General features: G+C 40.0%; 1 protein-coding gene across 1 annotated transcript in view; it reads right to left on the reverse strand.

The window, feature by feature from the left end:
• Positions 1-618: 618 nt before the first annotated feature.
• The window catches only part of LOC124795644 (PMS1 protein homolog 1-like), a 140267-nt gene continuing 116422 nt past the window's right edge, over positions 619-24463 (reverse strand). Inside the window, exons 16-18 of the mRNA XM_047259716.1 lie at positions 18917-19044; positions 18673-18830; positions 619-1368 (exon numbers count right to left, since the gene is read on the reverse strand). Coding sequence (XP_047115672.1) covers positions 1210-1368; positions 18673-18830; positions 18917-19044 — 445 coding nt within the window. The 3' untranslated portion in view covers positions 619-1209. The remainder of the gene's footprint in view (positions 1369-18672; positions 18831-18916; positions 19045-24463) is intronic.

Raw genomic sequence — 24463 nt, forward strand, 5'->3', positions numbered from 1 at the left:
CTTCCCCTTCTAACATACTGCCATTTTCTGGGTAGTCTTGGAGGGAATACAAACAATGTAATGTGTAAAGGTAACCATTCATAGCATAGTTGAGGCAATGAGTGCCAGAAATGCACATAAACAAGTTTAAGGTTTTGGACAACGCCCTTCTCAGAACTAAAAGGGGGGGGGGGGGGGGAGATATGCTTTTCTGTCTTTCAAAGCCTCAACAATGCACTGGGTGGTTGCCTTCTCTCCTTCCACTGTTTGAACTCTACCATTTTCCCTACACAACTCTTTCTGCAACACATAAAGTTTATGAATAATGTTATGAACTAGTAACTGGTCATCAGTGACCTGCAATTAATATAACAAATCACTAAAAGTACTAGATGCTACTGAGAAAATGATGTTTCATTACAAAAAATATAGCACTATTGCAAACATTAAAATACGTAGCTAAGAGTGATAGGTTAATTTTATTAACTTGGAGGAGAGAATCAGAACTGCCACTGGCAAAATTAACAAACAAAATTTTATTTACACGATATACATTATTTTTTATTCGCTTCCATAAAATCTGAAACACTGTGGGTGACCTTTTAACAGTGATACTAATGCTCCATTTTACTCTGTCACTGATGGTTAAAAATAATCTCTCTTGTAAATTATTGTAATTAATGAAATTGTGTGACATGCTCAAACATCTTGATGTATTCCATTGATGAACTCTTCTCGTGTGATAGCTGAGTGGCGGCGTCATCTTGTTGCAATGTTTCGATGAGTTTTGTACCCATCATCATTGAAACATTGCGACAAGATGACACCACTGCTCAGCTCATCATCCGAGAAGAGTTCATCAATGCTCAAACATTAACGCTGCTGATTTTGCTTTCAATTCTTGTAAGTTTCATAAATGCCTCTTCTGAAAACTATTAGAAGTCATTTATGTGCACTACCCAAGATTAACTCAAATTGACATGTTTCTGGTGACCTATTCTACTACACCAAAAATATTTCTGACACATCGGTAGGTGAAATGTGGTCATGTAAGATTCATGCCTAATCAAATATCTGACACTCTCACAGTCACATCTGTTTCACAAATATTTACAAAACAGTGTAATGTCAGTCTGGAACAAATTAGTTTAAAACAATCCCTGAGTATTGTACACCATCAAGTATTGTATACCATCCACTAATTTCAGAAATTTCTTCTGTTTGCTATCTTCAAGAATTGATTGTATGGAATGGCACAAAAATCTGTTTCCTGTGTAAGCATGATAAAGACTGTTCTTTTAAATATTTTTCCCAGTACATAAGATTAGTTGTCAAGTCACTGTAATTCATTGTATCTGCAGCTTTACGGCATATGGTTACGGCTTCACTCTGAAAATAGAGAAAACACTAATTAAAACCTGACATTTTCTTGGATTTCTTAATAGAGGAAACAACATACTAGTTTGTTGACAATAATTTTCTACAATAAATAAAACAAATGAGGTTTCTTTTGCACCCCCTAAATGTTTGTTTATTAGACTCTGTGTTATCCTATGCAGTAACCACTTCCTTTTATTCTTGCGCTATCCTATCCTCTTATCATTTTGGAACTAAAACTAGCATAGGGCTTCCAGCTGCTTTTTTTTTATATTCTCTATCATTTCTACCTAAACTAGTTGTCGAACTGCATCTGTCTGAATGTGTCAGCCAAAGATGCTCATTTCCTTTCTCGTCTAGCAACAACAACAACAACAACAACAACAACACAATGGCCACAAGGTATCATGAGAAGACGAAAGAAAATACTTTTTGTTTCTGAGCTCACATTAACCCATTACATCAGGTGTTCCAGATTTTAGGTGAAGTACAAATGAAATGTTTCAAAACTAGTGCAAAAAATTGTGATAATTTTGCTGAATCATTTCAAAACTTGTGAGAGCCCTGGACAATGGCATACCCATTACAAAATCGAATCTGCTTCATTTCCACTCACACTTTATTTGTACTTTCCTATGTTGCACGAAGCAATGCCTTGAGATCCAGCAGAAAATAATATATTAGATACCATATTGGCCAAAACTTTAACTAGGCTTAACTCCTAAAATCAACTGTAGAAGCTAAACAAATGTCTGTTGATAAATTTTACACCGTTTTGCTTCGATGCACTACTATTGATGATAAAACTTATGAACGAACTATGCAAGTACTCATTAAGTATTAAAATTTGCAAGGGCACCTACTTCTCAATCTAAGCCAAAATACATTTTCACATACTTAGTATGTGAAGTGATGTACTGCATACCAGTATTTATGTTGCTACTCATTGTCACAGAGTCATGTACACTGAGGTGACAAAAGCCATGAAATACTTTCTAATATGATGTTGGACCTCCTTTTGCCTGGTGTAGTGCAGCATAGTGACATGACATGGACTCAACAAGTTGCTGGAAGTCCCCTGCAGAATTAGTGAGTATGCTGCCTCTGAACCCACCCATAATTGTGAAAGTCTTGATGGTGAAGGATTTTTTGCACAAACTGAACTCTTGATTATGTCCCATGAATGTTCAATGGGATTCATGTTGGGTGATCTGGGTAACCAAATCATTTGCTTGAATTGTCCAGTATGTGCATCAAACCAATCACGAACAACTGTAGCCCTGACCAGTGACATGGCGCATTGTCATCCATAGACTTTCCATTGTTGTTTGGAAACATGAAGTCCATGAATGGCTGCAGATGTCACCATGTAGCCAAACATACCCATTTCCAGTCAATGATCAGTAAAGTTGGACCAGAGGATCCAATCCATTCCATGTAAACACAGGCCACACCATTATGGAGCCACCACTAGCTCGCACAGTGCCTTGTTGATAACTTGGGTCCATGGCTTTGAGGGGTCTTCACCACACTCGAATCCTACCATCAGCTCTTACCAACTGAAATCAGGACTTATCTGACCAGGTCACGGTTTTCCAGTCATCTAGGGTCCAACGGATATGGTCATGAGCCCAGGTGAGGCACTGCAGGCCATGTTGTGTTAGCAAAGGCACTGACGTCGGTCATCTGCTGCCATTGCCCATTAATGCCAAATGTCACCATACTGTCCAAATGGTTATGTTTGTGTCTGGCTGCCAGGCCAGACTAGTGCTCTGCATGCACCATTTATTCCATTTCCCTCACTGCCTCCCCTTCCTCTTCTTTCCCCCTCAGCCAGCACTTGTTTTTACATTGTCAGCAGTACAGACGGTTGCCATGAAAGAAGCTGCACAAAGCAATTTAAAAGATGACTGATTGCCTCACTGTTCAGCAGAAAGCAAAGATTGCTGCACATTATTAGGTCTGGAATTCTGCTACCATGGTGCAGAGATGCTGGCATTCTGAATGGAATGAACGCCAGAATTTGTCCAGAGACAAAGAAGAATTGTCACAGAAAGTTAATGACCACCACTGGACTCACAAAGTATGCAGTATGTCAGATCATGCATAAAGAATTGAATTACTGAATGTGAAGACCTTATTGCTTGCGACAGCTGACACCAACAGTACAATTTGTGGCTTATGCAAAGAAACAAACTATTCTGGTTACACAGGCAACTTATAATTTGATATTGTAAACTAACGCTGACCTGACAGCTTCCTACTACAATAACCGTAACAGTCAATGTGTGGTGTTACATATCCCTCCACGAGAGTAGCGTTAACAGTATGTCTACCAAGCTGGTGAATGATGGATGCTCACGATATTTAAATCATATAATAATTTAGTTAGAAATGGGAAGCTGTTTGGGTATTTTTGTTATCTGTTTTGCGTATGACGCATTGCAGTATAACCACTGAGTTGCGTAACTGCGTGGGCTCAGTGTATTCTCCTTGAGTCAGCATCCTGTACTGGAGTAGTGCAGTGCAAAAATGATTCAAATGGCTCTAAGAACTATGGGACTTAACATCTGAGGTCATCAGTCCCCTAGACTTAGCACTACTTAAACCTAACTAACCTAAGGACATCACACACATCCATGCCCGAGGCAGGATTCAAACCTGCGACTGCTCGGTCACAGTGGCCAGCTAGTGCAGCGCACCACAAAGTAAAATTGTGTGCCATAACAAAGCATCATGATGTAAAAAAAGAGGGAAAGAAAGAAACCAACTGAAACGTTAATTAATGTATTCTGAAGTATGAATTGCCCATGGCCTTGCTGCAGAGGTAACACCAGTTTCCATGAAATCACTGAAGTTGGGTGCTGTCAGGCTTGGTTAGCATTTGAGTGGGTGACCGTCTGGGTGTTGGCAAGTGGGGTACACTCAGCCCATGTGAGGCCTACTGAGGAGCTACCATATTTATCCAATTATAAAACGAGGTTTTTTTCCCCAAATCATCACTCAAAAAATAAAGGGTTGTCTTATATTCACTGATTAAACTATTGCTGCCGAGGTTAATATTTTTACGTTGTTTAATAAAGTACATAGGTATATAGGGGTTGTCTTACATTTATCCTACAGATAAAGCTCTGGCTATTGAAGTCATGTGTAGATTTATTTTTTACAATTTGGAATGTTACGGCTGGGCAAATGATACTCACCTTCGAACAGGTTCAAGTTTCCCAATGTGCCAAAGTGTTTGATACAGTATCGGTGTTGCTCGAATAATCATGTGACATTTGACTGGCACAGTACTAGTGCAAGGGATACACAAGAAACTATAAACTAGCCACTACAACAATCTATTGCCCTGCTTAAAATTTGACAATTTTGTGAAACATGGGAGGAAATAGCACCAAATTCTACCAGCTTACAAACTCTTGTTGTATTTGAACAGGTTTGCAATAAAAGTTCTCATACATGTATGGATGCCGTCTACAAACATTATGCTGCTTTTTAATTGAAGGTAACATTCAACAGTGAAAATGATACCCTTCAAAAAAACATTACTTGTTTCTGCAACCAGATCAATATTTTATTTGATTATGAGAGACCGCAATGATTTACTAAGTGGGTTGCAAATGAGAAATTCAGCCGCTATCCATGTATTAGAATATGGGATCAAAACATTACCAGCTTGCGATGCTGACATTGACGTGAAACACAAAGGAAAGTTTGTCCAGAATGAAATGTCTATCAATCAAAATACACTGACTGTAATTGCTGCTGCGAGAATAAATTACAGCAGTAAGACTCACAGTCGGAGGTGGTACCAACAGATGGTGGGATGAATACAAGCACGTGAATTGGACTGGATCATGATTGTGATCTTTTATTTGTGTATTAGTTGCTGTTGTTACATATGACTTGCACCCTAGATTATATTGCAGTCTGTGTTTCACAGCTGCTCAAGCTTGGCACTCTGGTAGGATTGGAGGGAGTGGGAGTGGTGAGTGGGCAGCAAATTACATTGTTTTGCCAACCATGGGAATGTATACCATATACTTTGGCCTTTCAAGAACATTTACCACATTTAAACTACAGTTTGACTAATCCATTTGTAGTTGTAATCACCTATCCCATCAAAGGCAGGGCTACCTGTGAAACCAGTCATGTGATTTACAAGCAAAGCTGCAACCACTGTGCTGCATTCTATGTAGGCACGACAACCAACAAGCTGTTTGTCCGCACGAATGGTCACCGACAAAATGTGGCCAAAAAACAAGAGGACCACCCTGTTACTGAACACGCTGCCAAATATGATATCCCTCATCTCAATAACTTCTTCACAACCTGTGCCATATGAATCCCTCCCACCAACACTAGCTTTTCTGAACTGCGCAGGTGGGAACTTTCCCTGCAACACATCCTATGTTCCTGTACCCCTTCTGGTCTCAGCCTTCGTTAGTCACTGTCCTCACCCATCCAGACCCATCCCTGTTCCCATTCCACCATTACACAGCCATCATTTCACTGCCACACACAGTCTTTAAATTTCTTTTTATTTGTCTCCTTTCCGCTACTCCCCCCCCCCCCCCCGCCCCCCTTCTCTCCTGCCCACCGTCTAAACTGCAACACTTCACTGCCCCCCCCCCATACTACCCCTCCCCCTCCCTGCCCTAGCCTCCTCCTTACACCCACCCTTCAGTTATCTGAGACTGCAGACGTGTGTGCAAGTTGTGTTTGCATTTGCATTTGCCCGTGTGTGTGTGTGTGTGTGTGTGTGTGTGTGTGTGTGTGTGTGTGTGGGCCCTGGGTGCGTGTGTAGTATTGTGTCTATTGCTGCTGACAAAGGCCTTAATGGCCGAAAGCTATAATTGTGTGAATCTTTTTATTTTGCCTATCGCAATGCAGTAAATGAAGCAGGCAAAAAGGAATACAAACGTCTCAAAAATGAGACCGACAGGAAGTGCAAAATGGCTAAGCAGGGATGGCTAGAGGATAAATGTAAGGATGTAGAGGCTTATCTCACTAGGGGTAAGATAGATACTGCCTACAGGAAAATTAAAGAGACCTTTGGAGAAAAGAGAACCACTTGTATGGATATCAAGGGCTCAGATGGAAACCCAGTTCTAAGCAAAGAAGGGAAAGCAGAAAGGTGGAAGGAGTATATAGAGGGTCTATACAAGTGCGATGTACTTGAGGACAGTATTATGGAAATGGAAGAGGATGTAGATGAAGATGAAATGGGAGATCTGATACTGCGTGAAGATTTTGACAGAGCACTGAAAGACCTGAGTCGAAACAAGGCCCTGGGAGTAGACAACATTCCATTAGAGCTACTGGCGGCCTTGAGAGAGCCAGTCCTGACAAAACTCTACCATCTGGTGAGCAAGATGTATGAGACAGGCGAAATACCCTCAGACTTCAAGATGAATATAATAATTCCAATCCCAAAGAAAGCAGGTGTTGACAGATGTGAAAATTACCAAACTATCAGTTTAATAAGTCGCACCTGCAAAATACTAACGCGAATTCTGTATGAACGAATGGAAAAACTGGTAGAAGTCGACCTCGGGGAAGATCAGTTTGGATTCCGTAGAAAGGTTGGAACACGTGAGGCAATACTGACCTTACGCCTTATCTTAGAAGAAAGATTAAGGAAAGGCAAACCTACGTTTCGAGCATTTGTAGACTTAGAGAAAGCTTTTGACAATGTTGACTGGAACACTCTCTTTCAAATACTAAAGGTGGCAGGGGTAAAATACAGGAAGCGAAAGGCTATTTACAATTTGTACAGAAACCAGATGGCAGTTATAAGAGTCAAGGGGCATGAAAGGGAAGCAGTGGTTGGGAAGGGAGTGAGACAGGGTTGTAGCCTCTCCCCGATGTTATTCAATGTGTATATTGAGCAGGCAGTGAAGGAAACAAAAGAAAAATTCGGAGTAGGTATTAAAATCCACAGAGAAGAAATAAAATCTTTGCGGTTCGCCGATGACATTGGAATTCTGTCAGAGACAGCAAAGGACTTGGAAGAGCAGTTGAACGGAATGGATGGCATCTTGAAGGGAGGATATAAGATGAACATCAACAAAAGCAAAACGAGGATAATGGAATGTAGTCGAATTAAGTCGGGTGATACTGAGGGTATTAGATTAGGAAATGAGACACTTAAAGTAGCAAAGGAATTTTGCTATTTGGGAAGCAAAATAACTGATGATGGTCGAAGTAGAGAGGATATAAAATGTAGACTGGCAATGGGAAGGAAAGTGTTTCTGAAGAAGAGAAATTTGTTAACATCGAGTATAGGTTTAAGTGTCAAGAAGTCGTTTCTGATAGTATTTGTATGGAGTGTACCCAAGTATGGAAGTGAAACATGGACTATAAATAGTTTAGACAAGAAGAGAATAGAAGCTTTTGAAATGTGGTGCTACAGAAGAATGCTGAAGATTAGATGGGTAGATCACATAACTAATGAGGAGGTGCTGAATAGGATTGGGGAGAAGAGATGTTTGTGGCACAACTTGACTAGAAGAAGGGATCGGTTGGTAGGACATGTTCTGAGGCATCAAGGGATCACCAATTTAGTATTGGAGGGCAGTGTGGAAGGTAAAAATCGTAGAGGGAGACCAAGAGATGAATACACCAAGCAGGTTCAGAAGGATGTAGGTTGCAGTAGGTACTGGGAGATGAAGAAGCTTGCACAGGATAGAGTAGCATGGACAGCTGCATCAAATCAGTCTCAGGACTGAAGACCACAACAACAACAACAACAACAACAACAACCGCAACTCAGCATCTCCACTATATGGTGAGTAGCAACTTTCCTTCCTAATATGGTTTTTAGTATTTATTTTTCAAATGGCTGTGGCTAAGTGTGGATCACATTATAACCCCAGTGACCATGAGTTCAACATCTAGTTACTTCTAGACCTTTTCTGTCATCAAACATGACTTAACAAGATATGAGAGCTGGTTCACAAATTATAGAAAGGACTATTACACAATCATGCTTAGTAAATAACTGGTTTTCAAACTGATCTATTTAATTTTTTGTAGGTGATGCACACCTCAGCCCAAGAGATATGAGGACCACATGAAAATGTCAGTATTTACTAAACTGAGCTATTTGTGTCACACGAATTTCATGCAACACTAACATGGTCCAAGGTATGCTGTACTAATATATTTATACCTTTCACATAGAAGACCACTGTCAGGTGTTGCGCACATCCCACATCACTGACCTGCAATTTCTCATTTATTGTGAAATACCTCCTCCAAACTGCTACTTCAGATGTACAAACAGATTCAATCTACTTTTCATTACAACCAGGCTAAAGGAAAATTATAAAAAACATCCAAATGAACTGGAGGCACAGTTGCCATAGCAAAGGTGGAAACGGCTGGCTGAGTGTTGTCCTGAAGAAGGACCAAAACTAATGACAGCATCCATCCTTTGCATATTCTGCACAGCCCTCTGGATCAATTGTAATGTTTCAGCATGCTTCAAGTCAATAAGCAGCTCTCCTTAGCTACCCAAAACTCTGCGGCCAAGTAATTCTAGTCAGAGGAAATAAGATCAGATACACTGTTTGTTCTGTAGACTCATAGTGAGAAAATCCACGAGGAAACAGAAAATCCAGAAAACAAAAACATTTAATACATATTTATAAAAGACCTGAATATGTTGATATTCCTTCTGCAGACCCTAAGGGTGGTGAGCACCAACCAAGAGAAAGTAAACTAAAGTAGTAAATCACTAAGAGAGAAGGAAATCGCTGTCTTCCATTAAAGAGTACTGAACTAAAGGAGTAAATTAAAAAATGAATTGATTTTTCATTTACTCTTGAAGTACTTATTTACTCCGTAACTGGTGGAGAGCACTATCAATAAGCACACTACTGCATTAGTAGCTTCAGAAGGAAATGAGGCCAAAATTTACTCGTAAGCAGTAGTAGGAGTTAAGTTAGAAAGTAAGGTGTGTCCTTTGGTTTCTGTGTGTTAAATATCAAATCCTATTGATTACTTGGACTATGAAGAATATATGGAGATGGAGGAAGAGGTAGCATTCCAAATATGATGGTTTTAATGGGGAGGACAGAAACATTTGCGATGTACAACGACAATGATTTTAATGAGCATTTTGGTTTAGTGAAGAATCTTTTGAGTCAATGCTTGGTATGCTGTTGCCGTTAGTTTAGTTGTGATCTTCAGTCCTGAGACTGGTTTGATGCAGCTCTCCATGCTACTCTATCCTGTGCAAGCTTCATCTCCCAGTACCTGGAGCCGTTATTGCAGCATAATTTTGACAGGAACTGTGCTTTGTCTTCTAAGCTGCAAATTCTCTGTGGACTGTGAATCTTTTGTGCTGGTACTTATCAAATCACAGCAGGGGATCTCAGGTTAGGTTAGGTTAGTGTTGTTTAATGTCCCGTCGACAACGAGGTCATTAGGGACGGAGCGCAAGCTCGGGTTAGGGAAGGATGGGGAAGGAAATCGGCTGTGCTCTTTCAAAGGAACCATCCCGGCATTTGCCTGAAACGATGTAGGGAAATCACGGAAAACCTAAATCAGGATGGCTGGAGATGGGATTGAACCGTCGTCCTCCCGAATGCGAGTCCAGTGTGCTAACCACAGGGGATCTCATTAACATCCATCATACTACTTCTGAAAGAGCTTTTAACAGTGCAATAAAGAGTTTAACTGCATTAAAGCCACTGTTTGTGTCCATGCCACAGATCCAAGACAATATATCAAAGAACAAAAGTGAATTCTATCGAACCGGTGGATTCTCGAATGTCATAGGAGTCATAGATGGTGTACAGATACCTGTACATTGTCCTTCTGGAGCAAAAGCAGAACTAACAGAAATTGCAAGAATTCATTTTCCATTAAAATGTACAAATTGTCTGTGATTCCAATATGAAAACTTTGAATGTAGTAGGCTGCTGGCCAGGTTCCATGCATGATTCCCGCATTTGGGGCAATAGTAGAGTTGCAGCAGAATTTGAAAATGGACAATATGATGGGTTGCTTTTTGGAGATAGTGGATATGCTCTATCCAAACAACTTATGACTCCCATGTTTTGACCACACACAGGAATCAAAGGGCACTGCATTAGAGCCCATATTGTTGCCAGATGTGCAACAGAGCGTACATTTGGTGTTTGGAAGAAAAATTCTCCAACTCTCACTAAAACAATGTGATATATATGAAACAAATGTGGGAATATTATTGTGGCTACTGCAGTTCTGCACAACCTTGCAGTAAAAGTTGGAGATGTGTTTCACCCTGATGTTGTGGAGGTGAATGACACTGACCAACATTCATTTTAGCCATAAACAGATGCTGCAGGCCAAGGTAACAGAAGGTCTGTTCTACTTAATTGCTTTAATTACAATTGTATTTAATTTGTTAGTAAAATAACAAGTTAGTATAGAGACTTTCCCTTCTTAAATGAATGAATAAGCACTGGATTGTTACTACTGCTGTAAAAGGTGACCCATTTTATTTATGTTTAATTTATAGCCATGTTTCTCTATTTTCTTCTTCTTCTTCTTCTTCTTCTTCTTCCTCCTCCTCTTCTTCTTTTGCAAATGGGGATTAACATTTTAATTTTATTTTTTGCTTCAGTATACAAAGTTATTGAATACAGATGTTTCGATTATTTCTAAGAAAAACAAGATGTCTACTTTCATAATCTTGCTAAATACAAATAAATATGTGATTTGAGACTTTCTCGGCGTATTCCATTCGTGAAATCTTCTGGGGTGATCAGCCGAGTAAAGGCGTCGTCTTCTCGCAACGTTTCGAAGGGTTTCGTACCCATCATCTTCAAGCGAAGTGTCGAGATGCTGTGTTGCGCGGTCCTATAAAGGCTCCTGGACCAGTGACTGATTCCAGGCGCCGACCAATCAGGTACCTGCGGAATCGGCCGCCGCGCCAGTGGTGGAGGGTTCGCGGCGCGGACCGGGCGTCGAGTCCCTGCCGGTTCCTAATACGTCTGTGGCCGCTACCGTCTTCGTGCCGGAGCGTTCTCTTCTAATTTTAGTTATTGCGGGATTCCAAGCTGTACTAAGTTGGAAACCAGTGTCTCGATTGATCAGGTTGCTGTTCAACCGAATTTCTACAGCCTCTTTGAAAACTGAATCGCAAAATCCTTTAGCGTCACACAGCTTCTTCGTACCCTCAAAGAGGAAGGTGTGTCCTTCGTTAATGCTATGTTCCGCTACCGCCGATTTTTCTGTCTGACCAAGGCGTACATTTCTAATGTGTTCCGAGCGCCTCTGCGTGATGCAGCGCTGCGTTTGTCCGATGTATTTCGTACCACATTCACATTCAATACTGTATACGCCCGGAGTCTGCAGTCCTAGGTGGTCTTTGACTGAGCCAAGTATGTCCTTAATTTTACTTGGGGCATGACAAATTGTCTTGATGTTGTGTTTCTCCAGAATGCGGGCAATCTTGGCTGTTGGCGGTCCCGCGTATGGTAGAAATGCCAGGCATCTGGTCTCATCTTCTTCTTCTGGTGTGTCTACCTTCCTGCTCTTGTGTAGGGCGCGCGAGATTTGCGTCTCATTATAACAGTTGCTGCGGAAGGTCTTCCTTAGGTGTTGTAACTCTGCAGGTAGGCTGTCATCATCACAGATAGACTTGGCCCTGTGCACAAGTGTGTTAAGCACTGAGTTGCGTTGTGCTGGGTGGTGGCAACTCTGTGCATGAAGGTATAAATCCGTATGTGTCTTCTTCCTATACACAGCGTGATCCAAGGTGCCATCAGGGTGCCTCTTGATTAGAATGTCAAGGAAGGGCAAGCTTCCGTTTTCTTCCACCTCCATGGTGAATTGTATGTTGCTGTGTATGCTGTTGAGATGTCGCAGGAAGTCTTGCAGGTTCTCTCTGCCATGTGGCCACACGACAAAAGTGTCATCCACATATCTGTAAAAGGCTTTAGGTTTCAATGGGGCGGTGTCCAGGGCTATGTCTTCAAAGTGCTCCATGTAAAGATTAGCGATGCCTGGAGCTAAGGGGGACCCCATGGCTACACCATCCACTTGTTCATAAAATTTGCCTCCACACTTGAAGTAGGTGTTTGTTAACACATGCCGGAACAGCTTTATTGTGTCCTCACTAAAGCGTGTTTCGAGCAGCGCTAGGGAGTCTTCCAGCGGTACTCGTGTGAAGAGTGAGGTGACGTCAAAGCTGACAAGAAGATCTTCTTTATCCAGGCGAGAGCCTTGTAGTACCTTCACAAACTCTGCCGAGTTCTTGACATGGTGCTCACAGTGACCCACGATCGGTTTGAGCAGTTGTGCTAGGTACTTGGCTAAACCATATGTCGGTGAGTTGATGGTGCTCACTATGGGTTGCAATGGAACTCCGTCTTTGTGGATCTTAGGGAGCCCATATAGCCGTGGTGGTGCCGGTGCTCTGGGGTACAGCTTCCTGATGACGTCCTTTTCCAGTCCAGAGTCATTGAGCAAGGCGATGGTCTTGCGAGTCACGGAAGCTGTCGTGTCCTTGTCCAGTTGCTTGTAGGCAGTATCTTGTAGCAGTGAGTTTATCTTCTGCCAATAATCTTCTTTCCTCAGTATCACCGTGGCATTGCCTTTGTCAGCAGCTAGAACGACAGTGTCCTCATCCTCACGTAGGGCCTTAAGAGCCTTCCATTCAGCAGACGTTATGTTGTTCTTGGGCATTTTTGCCTTCTCCAGGACCCTGCACGTCTCTCTCCTAACTTTCTCAGCTGCCTCCGTAGGGAGGCCGCGCACGGCTTGCTCGATGCTGCTGATAATGTCTCGCTTAGGTAGTGTCCTGGGTACTGGAGCAAAATTAAGTCCTCTTGACAGCGGCCACAGACGTATTAGGAATCGGCAGGGACTCGACGCCCGGTCCGCACCGCGAACCCTCCACCACTGGCGCGGCGGCCGATTCCGCAGGTACCTGATTGGTTGGCGCCCGGAATCAGTCACTGGTCCAGGAGCCTTTATAGGACCGCGCAACACAGCATCTCGACACTTCGCTTGAAGATGATGGGTACGAAACCCTTCGAAACGTTGCGAGAAGACGACGCCTTTACTCGGCTGATCACCCGAGAAGATTTCACGAACAAATAAATATTAGAATGCGGTAATTAGAAAAATTAAATATACTGATGCTGAATCATAAACACGAATAATGTGAAACAAGAACATATTAACCACTGGAAAAAATATCCAGAAAATAAAATTTGTTTTATACATGTAAAACATTTTCATACTCATTTACAAAAACCTAAATTTCTTGAGCATATTGCCTGAAGAATCAATATCTACCGTTTGCTCCATTTCATTCATGAATTTATTCATAACTTCCATTTTAAGGTTATGCTCTTCTTTTGTGATTTTTCTTTGTCTTTCAAGTAACAACATTTTTGCATTATATTCCTCTCATATTGAACAAATTTTTAATGAATGAAGTTCATCTGCTTCTTCCAACAACTCCCTGTTCTTCACTACAATTGCATGTTCTCTGCCTTTTCTTCATTATTGTGTCTTCTGACAAGCTCTCACCAGAGAATGCAAGCCGTGGTTCATGACTACAGGATAAAGTTTCACATTCAGCAGTTTCATCGCTATCTTCTGAGTACTTTTCATCATTGACGCTGCTAGAAATGATCACACTGTATTCAGTTGTCCAAAGAAAGCAGGTGTTGACAGATGTGAAAATTACCGAACTATCAGCTTAATAAGTCACAGCTGCAAAATACTAACACGAATTCTTTACAGACGAATGGAAAAACTAGTAGAAGCCAACCTCGGGGAAGATCAGTTTGGATTCCGTAGAAACACTGGAACACGTGAGGCAATACTGACCTTACGACTTATCTTAGAAGAAAGATTAAGGAAAGGCAAACCTACGTTTCTAGCATTTGTAGACTTAGAGAAAGCTTTTGACAATGTTGACTGGAATACTCTCTTTCAAATTCTAAAGGTGGCAGGCGTAAAATACAGGGAGCGAAAGGCTATTTACAATTTGTACAGAAACCAGATGGCAGTTATAAGAGTCGAGGGACATGAAAGGGAAGCAGTGGTTGGGAAGGGAGTAAGACAGGGTTGTAGCCTCTCCCCGATGTTGTTCAATCTGTATATTGAGCAAGCAGTAAAGGAAACAAAAGAAAAATTCGGAGTAGGTATTAAAATTCATGGAGAAGAAATAAAAACTTTGAGGTTCGCCGATGACATTGTAATTCTGTCAGAGACAGCAAAGGACTTGGAAGAGCAGTTGAATGGAATGGACAGTGTCTTGAAAGGAGGATATAAGATGAACATCAACAAAAGCAAAACAAGGATAATGGAATGTAGTCTAATTAAGTCGGGTGATGCTGAGGGAATTAGATTAGGAAATGAGGCACTTAAAGTAGTAAAGGAGTTTTGCTATTTGGGGAGCAAAATAACTGATGATGGTCGAAGTAGAGAGGATATAAAATGTAGGCTGGCAATGGCAAGGAAATCGTTTCTGAAGAAGAGAAATTTGTTAACATCCAGTATAGATTTAAGTGTCAGGAAGTCATTTCTGAAAGTATTCGTATGGAGTGTAGCCATGTATGGAAGTGAAACATGGACGATAAATAGTTTGGACAAGAAGAGAATAGAAGCTTTCGAAATGTGGTGCTACAGAAGAATGCTGAAGATTAGATGGGTAGACCACATAACTAATGAGGAAGTATTGAATAGGATTGGGGAGAAGAGAAGTTTGTGGCACAACTTGACCAGAAGAAGGGATCGGTTGGTAGGACATGTTCTGAGGCATCAAGGGATCACCAATTTAGTATTGGAGGGCAGCGTGGAGGGTAAAAATCGTAGAGGGAGACCAAGAGATGAATACACTAAGCAGATTCAGAAGGATGTAGGTTGCAGTAGGTACTGGGAGATGAAAAAGCTTGCACAGGATAGAGTAGCATGGAGAGCTGCATCAAACCAGTCTCAGAACTGAAGACCACAACAACAACAACTGTCATTAACTCCAGCTAGGTCCTCAAAAACCTGTGGGAGTGTATCAATATCCATTTGGCTTATATCATCTATCTCCACCTCTGCTACTCCACTGCCAGTTTGGAATTGTTCTTGATTACATTCAGGTTTCATTTCCTTTTCTTTCACTTTCATTTCTTTGTGTAAGAGCTTCTGCATTGTATTCAATGTGTCTTTTTCCCAAGCATCCGTTTTCATTTTTAGCATGCTGACATCATGCTTTTTAAATTCAATAGTAGTTATGCACTTATTCATTATTTCAGCAGACTGCTCTTTTTTCACTTTCTGTTTTTTTTTTTTTTTTTTTTTTTTTTTTGAGTTTCCCTTAACACTTAAATTGTCCTTGGCTACCTCCAGGTTGCTGTTAGCTCATACCTCAAGTGGCAAAAATATTTTATATGGCGTTGCTTGGATAACACGTCTCCCCACCCCCAGCAATGTACAGTGGTAGTTGTAGATGGTGGGGTTAAGGACTGAATAATACATTCATCCATTAACAGCATGTTTATTTTTCATAATACACCAATCTTATCATTAATGCAATAGCATTTAGCTTTTTTGAATTTTAATAACCCTTTATAGATAGAATTGTCAAAAGATGATGCAATAATGTCTGCCGAGAATCAATATTTTCTGAGAGAAAACAAAATGCACATGCCAGCAGTGTGCAGAAATGACTTACTTCTTTAGTAAAAAGGTGTTACTACTATAGTTATAACTAAAGAAGTAAACAGAAATTGAGCTCTCCAAGAGTTACTATATTACTACAGATGTAATTTACTAATGTAGTCCAGACTAAAGACGTAAGAGTTACTACAAGAGTAATTTATACTAGTCTGATGCCCACCACCCTAAGTCAAATGGTTCTCAAGAATGTGAAAAAAGTAAAACATTTGTCTTGTAGAATCTGTGTGTGTGTGTGTGTGTGTGTGTGTGTGTGTGTCACCCATACACACGTGTGTGCATAAATATGTAATTAAATATGTAATGTGTACTCTAGCACATTAAAAGATTTGTCTGCCCCCCCCCCCCCCCCCCCCCAAAGGTTCTCCGTTATGATGCAACATGCAATAGAGGATCACTTTGGGAACTTCGAAATTGTCATCCAATACACGAAAACTTGTCTAATGAGGCATTTCTCCAAATGCCCTATCAATCTGAAATCTTTGTCAACACCATTTCCCTCACCAGTTCACTTTTATTTTGATTGTCACAGTATCATACAGATCATAATTTGATATTTACACTCAAAGCCAACGGAACATACTTGATACGAGAGTACTGCAGAGAGGCAAAGAATAGAAGCAGACCATAAAAACTGTCTTGATTTTAGATACATGTGTGAAACTAGTTACGAGTACCTTCATTATTTTTCACATGGGTACATGTCATAAGAGACTTTTTGAATGCATTAGTTTTTTGTTCTTTGTGTGGAGCTCCAAATGAGTTTGTGCAATATACAGGGTGATTCAAAAAGAATACCACAACTTTAAAAATGTGTATTTAATGAAAGAAACATAATATAACCTTCTGTTATACATCATTACAAAGAGTATTTAAAAAGGTTTTTTTCACTCAAAAACAAGTTCAGAGATGTTCAATATGACCCCCTCCAGACACACGAGCAATATCAACCCGATACTCCAACTCGTTCCACACTCTCTGTAGCATATCAGGCGTGACAGTTTGGATAGCTGCTGTTATTTCTCGTTTCAAATCATCAATGGTGGCTGGGAGAGGTGGTCGAAACACCATATCCTTAACATACCCCCAATAAGAAAAAATCGTAGGGGGTAAGATCAGGGCTTCTTGGAGGCCAGTGATGTCACGGGCTGCCTGGCGGCCGATCCATCGCCTCGGGTAGTTGACGTTCAGGTAGTTATGGACAGATAAGTGCCAATGTGGTGGCGCTCCATCCTTTTTCGTAGGACTCTCCATACAGTTGATTGTGGAATTTGCAGCTCTCTGCTAGCTCTGCGAGTCGATTTTCCTGGGCTGCGAACAAATGCTTGCTGGATGCGTGCTACATTTTCATCACTCGTCCAGAACTTTTCCCTTTGCACAAACACCCATTCTCTGTAAACTGTTTATACCAACGTTTAATACACCACCCATCAGGAGGTTTAACACCATACTTCGTTCGAAATGCACGCTGAACAACTGTCGTCGATTCACTTTTGCCGAACTCAATAACACAAAAAGCTTTCTGTTGAGCGGTCGCCACCTTAGCATCAACTGACGCTGACGCCTAGTCAACAGCGCCTCAAGCGAACAAATGTACAACTAAATGAAACTTTATAGCTCCCTTAATTCGCTGACAGATAGTGCTTAGCTCTGCCTTTTGTCGTTGCAGAGTTTTAAATTCCTAAAGTTGTGGTATTCTTTTTGAATCACCCTGTATATCAATAAAAATGGAGGCTTCCTATATAGAATAGAAAAAAAATAGTGGAAAGGCTTCAGTGTGGAGAGCAAAAAAATAATGAATTTATGGAGTGAGACCCCACTAGGGCTAAGTTCTCTAAGTTAAGTTAAGCTTATAGAAACAGGGGTTAAGAAATGGACTTCACTATTTTTCTGAATTTTTATTTATCACACTTCATCTTGTGAACAGCTCAATATCAGGGGCCATAATGCTGATAAGTGATTATAAGCTGAACTTACTAACAATACAGGCTTCAAGCACAGGAAAAAATAGAATTTCTAATGGTCGCAACTGCATTAAGAGTAGTGGTATATGAGTAATGTCTCAAACTTCTATTTTATAAGGACTGACTGTCAGAAACTGGGAGACTTCTATTTCAAGTTTCTTCTATGCTCCAGTTGCTCACATGTATCAAAATTTATACTACATTATTTAACTATATCAAAAGAAAATTCAGTCAAGAAAACTAACAAAATTATGAGGCAGTGCTTACCTGCAGGAGCAGAAATATGTAGTACTGCTGAAACACTTCTTATCACTCAGAACTAATAGTTCCTTCCTTGGGGAAGGGAGAGGGATAGGTTGTAGAAGGCTGAAAAGGAAGGGCAGGTCAATCAGACCACCTGCAGTGAGAATAAGGATAGGCAGAGCTGAAGCTTCATCTGTCTCCTTCCAGAGGAAGGCACTATTAGTACCAAAACTAGGAAGTGTGTCACATTTATGTATGTCTACTGGCAGTAATTAATTTTTTACAAGGACTAATGAGGCCCACCACATTAAATCGGTTAATGCTTCAAATCAGTCATTCTCAGATTACTTTCAGCTTCCATAAAAGAATAAAATAAAGTACTACTGCCACCAATAATTCTAGTTTTATCTGATGTTTGGGTCATTACCTTGAAATAGTTAAGGATCTTTAAAGGTCGGCAGTGCTCCAAAGCACAATTTGAGCCTTTCACTTTCAATATTTGCAATATCTCTTTTAACTCCATAACATCATAGAATCTAACAGTACTTGCAATGTGTGAAATGGAAGCAGAATCATCGTCTGGGCCTGAAACATTGTGGAATTCATACATACATTGGCACTGGTATCTGAACTTAAAAAAGCACGGCCAATCATGAAGAATGTAAACATACCTTCAGATATGACAATTCGGAATCCATTTTTACTTATAAATGGACTTGATACAACTATTTCACCAGATGCAGTATCAAAAGAATGCTCTAAAGATGTAAATATATTCCACAGTTCTGGACCTAGCAAACTAAGAAATACAGTATTTAATGTCAGTTTTGTTGGGAAATGGCAATACAAACAAAAAAATATTTAAAAAGAAAGCAAACAAATATTCTTATTAACTTGCAGAAACATAAATATTGGTTGTTCATTAAGCATTCAAGTACTAATACAACGATGTATTAGCAAGACTTGTAAATTTCTATTCAATAATGGGAAATTTTGCTCAGCAGCATGCTCACTAGTAGCTACGATTCTTGTTAACAGTGTCGTAAATTTCACTCTCAATAACTGCCTTGGATGGTCACCAAACATGATATTAGTAATTGAAGATTGGGTGAAACTGGAACGAGAAAGTTCAGAAATTATCAACATCTTGCAGAACATATGTTGGAAAGATGCATGGGGCTCTCCAGGAGGTGTGGGTGCATAGCAATAAGCAGGAACACTTGGATTAGCAATAGGGATGGCGGTTATCAGTGACACTACTGGATTTCAGTTATATAGGTTTTTTCCAATGCCAGTTTAACCAGATTCTTAAAACTGCACAAAATAACCAGTTTCTGAAATAAGTGTTTTACAGTTTCTTATTTCTATTATTTCATATATTAAATGTAGAAATCATAGAAAGATTCAAACATTATGACGTAAAGATACATAGAATCAAAATATTAAATTAAACAGGCTAATAAAAGAAAAGTTAGTCTGTCCACCGTTCCCCGCTTTTCTCGAAAAGTGATAAGTGGCTGACTACTACAAAAAATCACCTATTGATTCTAATTTTTTAAAATTCTACTCAAAAATCATGTTGTAATTCTGGACCATTCATTCACTATTTGGACAAAGTCAGTGCTAAGGAGTGAAAATTGAGTTTGAAGACTCTGTTTTTCATGTTAATATGTCCGTTTTCAAGAGCAACAAGCAGATAAAGGCATATGAGGTTCATTCAAATGAAACCTGGTCAGTGCATCTGCCTTTGCCTTACATGTAAGGTGGCACCAAGTAACTGGGGGAATAGAGCCTGACACGTGCGCACCGTTTGATGTAGCATAGCGACAGTGTGGTTTCACACTTAAGAGAAGGTGATTACACAAGTTATCGTCCACTACCAAACATGCAGGCAAGTCAACAGGAACAACGAGGAGTGATTCGATTTTTGGTGGCACAGGGACTTGGAGGCCATGAAATATATCAACGGATGAAGGCTGTGTACAGTGAGTACAGTCTGGGTTGTTCAAGTGTTGTGGATTGGCGCGAACAATTCCTTGAGGGGCACACGCCACTGGAAGACGATGCTCATACTAGACAGGCTCATTGTGTCTTCACACCGTAAATGGTTGTGGAAGTGAATGCTTTAGTCTTGGACAACCGCAGAATCACCATGGATGAGACCCATCGGTTACTGGGTATTAGCATGGGCAACGTCACACGGACAACGAAGCGTGTGACTGGGTCCAGGCCTGGATCCGACAGCAGCTTACTAACTTCTTCAAGGATAAAATCAACCGTTGAATATCGCAATGGGATAAATGTGCCAACAGTTTTGGCGGCTATTTTTGAGTGTGTGTACTGTGTATAACTACATTTTTGAGTCAATAAAATCATTACCCTTTTTACTAGTGATTGGGATTCATTTGAATGCCTCTTCTATTATATAGACACAAGCAGCAGATCAGGTGCTTTCTATTTTCATTGCAAACTATGAATGAACTGCTAAATGTTACGTTTTCTCCTTATATTATATCACAAGTTTGTTGTGGTTCCTCCCATTTTAATCTTTTAAAGCAAATGGGGCATTGTACTTCACTAATACCACACTTTGTAAAAACTTCCAGACTAGGAATTGTGCCATTCTCTAACACAGTTGATGACCGACTGTCATATAAACCAGATGGGGCAAGTCTTGCACACAGCAGGTACATGCATCCCATACAAAAGGCCACTCTACATGGTATCAGGTACATTATTGTCTCAGCAATGCTGTGCCAATTCTTATGCCATGTGTTTGTTCCTTGTTTCTGCCAGCATTGTTATTAAAATCCATAGCTTCTCCCATTTTCCATAATAACGCAATATTTCAAAGCAATGCAAATTTTACAAATAAAAATTACTCATTCCTTGAAAAAGGTTTATTTAAAAATGAAACATTTCAGTACAGCTGCTATGAATAACTGATGTTTTTACCTGGTTATTAGTAAAAAAAATACTGAAAAATACTGGTTATTCTGAACCAAAACCGGTCAGTTTTTACCATCCCTAGTTAGCAACTGCCAAAATTAATCATATTATCAGAAGTAACTGACTAAGGTGACTCAGATTAATAATCAGATGTTTCTGCTGGCCCAACAGTCTTTCAAAATAATACTGAATACATTTTATCAGAAAACTGCCTTAAACAACTAGCCTGGGGTACCACATATGAAAGAAATACTTTACAACTTTTGGCTACAGCCTTTTTGCTTTCTTCTTGGGGGTGTCATCAGTGAGAAAGGGTTTAGCAAACATGATATTACTATTCAAGAAGGTGAATTGCTGTGTACTAAAAATAACATATAAATGCACTAAAATGCTAGAAATATTCATTAAAATCACGGAAATTTACAAATAAACATGGTGAATACGTATCAAAAATGTGTCAACCATGCATTTTAAAGTAACACACCAGTATGAAAAGGGCACCCCTTACTGACTTATACACTTTTTTAGCTTTTTCTAACATCATCTGCTGTAGTAAGTACACCTTTGTAACAGGTATTTCCCTAGTTTGAAAACGTCCTCTCCACTTCACATGACAGCAGGCATTAAAACCGCAACACAACAATGTAACTAGCACAATATTCCTATAAATGTTTCTCTGAATTGCTATCGAGTACCAAGGTGACACAGCATATACAATGTAAGGCCAAAATATTTGCCTCTGTCTGCTAAAACATTGAGTTTCAAATGTCACTATGATGTTGCTCCTTGTAATCCATAAAATACCTGCCAGTCATTTGATTAATAATGCTAATCTGCAGAAGTGTGACTAGATGTATACAAGCTGGTTCTGAATTCTTGCTTTCCCTCAAACTTTAATCGGAACATGGATGGGTTTGAGGCATGCAAAATACTTATAAATGTTGTAGGAAAGCTCTTGTAGAAAGTAATTATTTTAGGATTAAAGGAGACCATTGACTGAAAAGCAAAACCATTGTGCTGTCGATAAGCACATACAAAATAAGGAAAACTTGCTAGTTTTCAGTTAGCCTTTGATGAGATAGAATAAAACACACACACACACACACACACACACACACACACACACACGCGCCAATGCCCCTACATGGTGCCAGGTAGACTGACAGTGTCAATGTTATTTTACGGCAGGTGGACTGGTTGTCGTGGGGTAGTGTCACATTGGTTGTGTAGAGGGAGAGGATGCGGCAGGCAGGGAGGGAGACTGGGACTGGGTGGCTAGTGGATTGGAGAGAAGTGGCCAGTTTGCCTGCTAGGAACACAGGATGGAGGGGCAGGTGTATGGGCTTGCATGATTGTAGCAGCTGGTGGGAAGTGGCACATGCTGAAGGTGATGTGGGGAAATGAAATGGGAGGGAGTGACAGAAGGGAGGACAGTGAAACTGTTGGGAGTAGGGGGCAGGGACAATGAGTTACCTGAGGTTGAAGCCAGGATGATTACAGTAGTGGAGGATGTGTTGTAAGAATAACTCCCATCTGTGCAGTTCAGAGAAGTTGGTGATGGAGGGAAGAATCCAGATGGCTCTGGTTGTGAAGCAGGCACTGAAATTGAGCATAGGATTTCCAGCTGTATGTGGTGCCATCGAGTGGTCACTTTTGTTCTTGACAACAGTTTGGCAGCGGTCATTCATCCTGGTTGACAGCCGGTTGGTAGTCACACCTAGATAAAATGCTGTGCAGTAAATGCAGTGGAGTATTTTATTTCATCCGGTAATTTATGTAAAATTTTTACAGCAGCATTTTTGCCCCTTTCTGTGCCAAAGATAGGTTAAGTAAAGGATAATGTAAGTCTTTCTTTCTTCTGGTATTATAATCTTGAATGCCACTGTTGTTTTTAAATTGGTCCATGTTGTTGAGAACAATTTCATTACCGAGTAATGTACTGTGAGGCTGTTGTAAGAATTCCTAACCTTTTAAATGGGTGCCTACAAGATGTGTGACTATGAGCCCCACCCATTATTCTAACCACTTTCTTTTGAGCAGTAAATACCTTTTGCCTAAGAGTTACTCCAGAATATTATTCTGTATGACATCAGAGAGTGATAGTATGCAAAGTATGTTAGCTTGCTAATTTCTATATCCTCAGAATTAGCAATTATTCTGATTGCAAAAGTAACTGAACCTAGTCGCTTTAGGAGATCGAAAATATGAATTTTTCAATTAAGATTCTCATCTATATGTACACCTAAAAACTTAGTATGCTCTACCCTGGCTATTGACTTCTGTTGATGTGTTATATTTATTGACGGGACTGCACTTCTTACAGTAAAAAATTGGATGTATTCTGTTTTTTCAAAGTTCAGAGCAAGCCCTTTCGCAGAAAACCAATTAACTACTTTTCCAAAGACATTATTTGTATCATTTTCTATTAGAGTTTCTTTTACTGGATTAATAATGATGCTTGTATCATCAGCAAACAGTGTCAGTTTAGCCTTCTTGTTTCAGATAAGAAGGGAAGTCATTCACATACATCAAGAACAGAGGGGGACCCATAATCGAACCCCATGGAACAACTAATGTATTTCACCCCAGTTACAGCAAGTGGGAAATTTTCTTAAATCACTTAATCCATATAAAGAAACTTTTTGCTTTGTGTTCTGTAGATATAACTTAAACCACTCAATGCTGTTCCATTTATACCATAGAAATGTAATTTCTATAACATAATGTCACGGTTCTCACAACCAAATGCTTTGGACAAGTCTCAGAAAATTCCTATTGGTGACACTTTACCATTTAAAAACCCTATTATGTGGGCAGTGAAATTGTATATTGCTGTTTCAGTAGAACAGCATTTTTGAAATCCAAACTGTGATTTATTAAGTATCCCATTACTGTTGAGATGGCTAACCACTCTTGACTACATTAATTTCTCAACAATTTTTGAAAATGCTGTAAGCAATGATACTGGACGGTAATTATTGACAATTGTGGTACTCCCTTTCTTTTAGAGAGGCTTGACAATGGCATATTTTAACTTGTCTGGGAAAATACCTTGAGTTAGTAATGCATTACAGATGTGGCTAAGAACATCAGCTTAACTGCTCCACATTATTTTAACATCTTGTTAGAGATGTCATCCACTCCAGCAGAACATTTATTTTTCAAAGATTTAATGATATTCCTTATTTCACAAGAGGTTGTTAGATGAAACCTAATGTGACTAGGGTTTCTCAAAACCGACTCTTCTGTGTATTGTAAGGCTTTTTCTT

Source organism: Schistocerca piceifrons, chromosome 4 (assembly GCF_021461385.2).
Source record: "Schistocerca piceifrons isolate TAMUIC-IGC-003096 chromosome 4, iqSchPice1.1, whole genome shotgun sequence".
Taxonomy (NCBI): Eukaryota; Metazoa; Arthropoda; class Insecta; order Orthoptera; family Acrididae; genus Schistocerca; species Schistocerca piceifrons.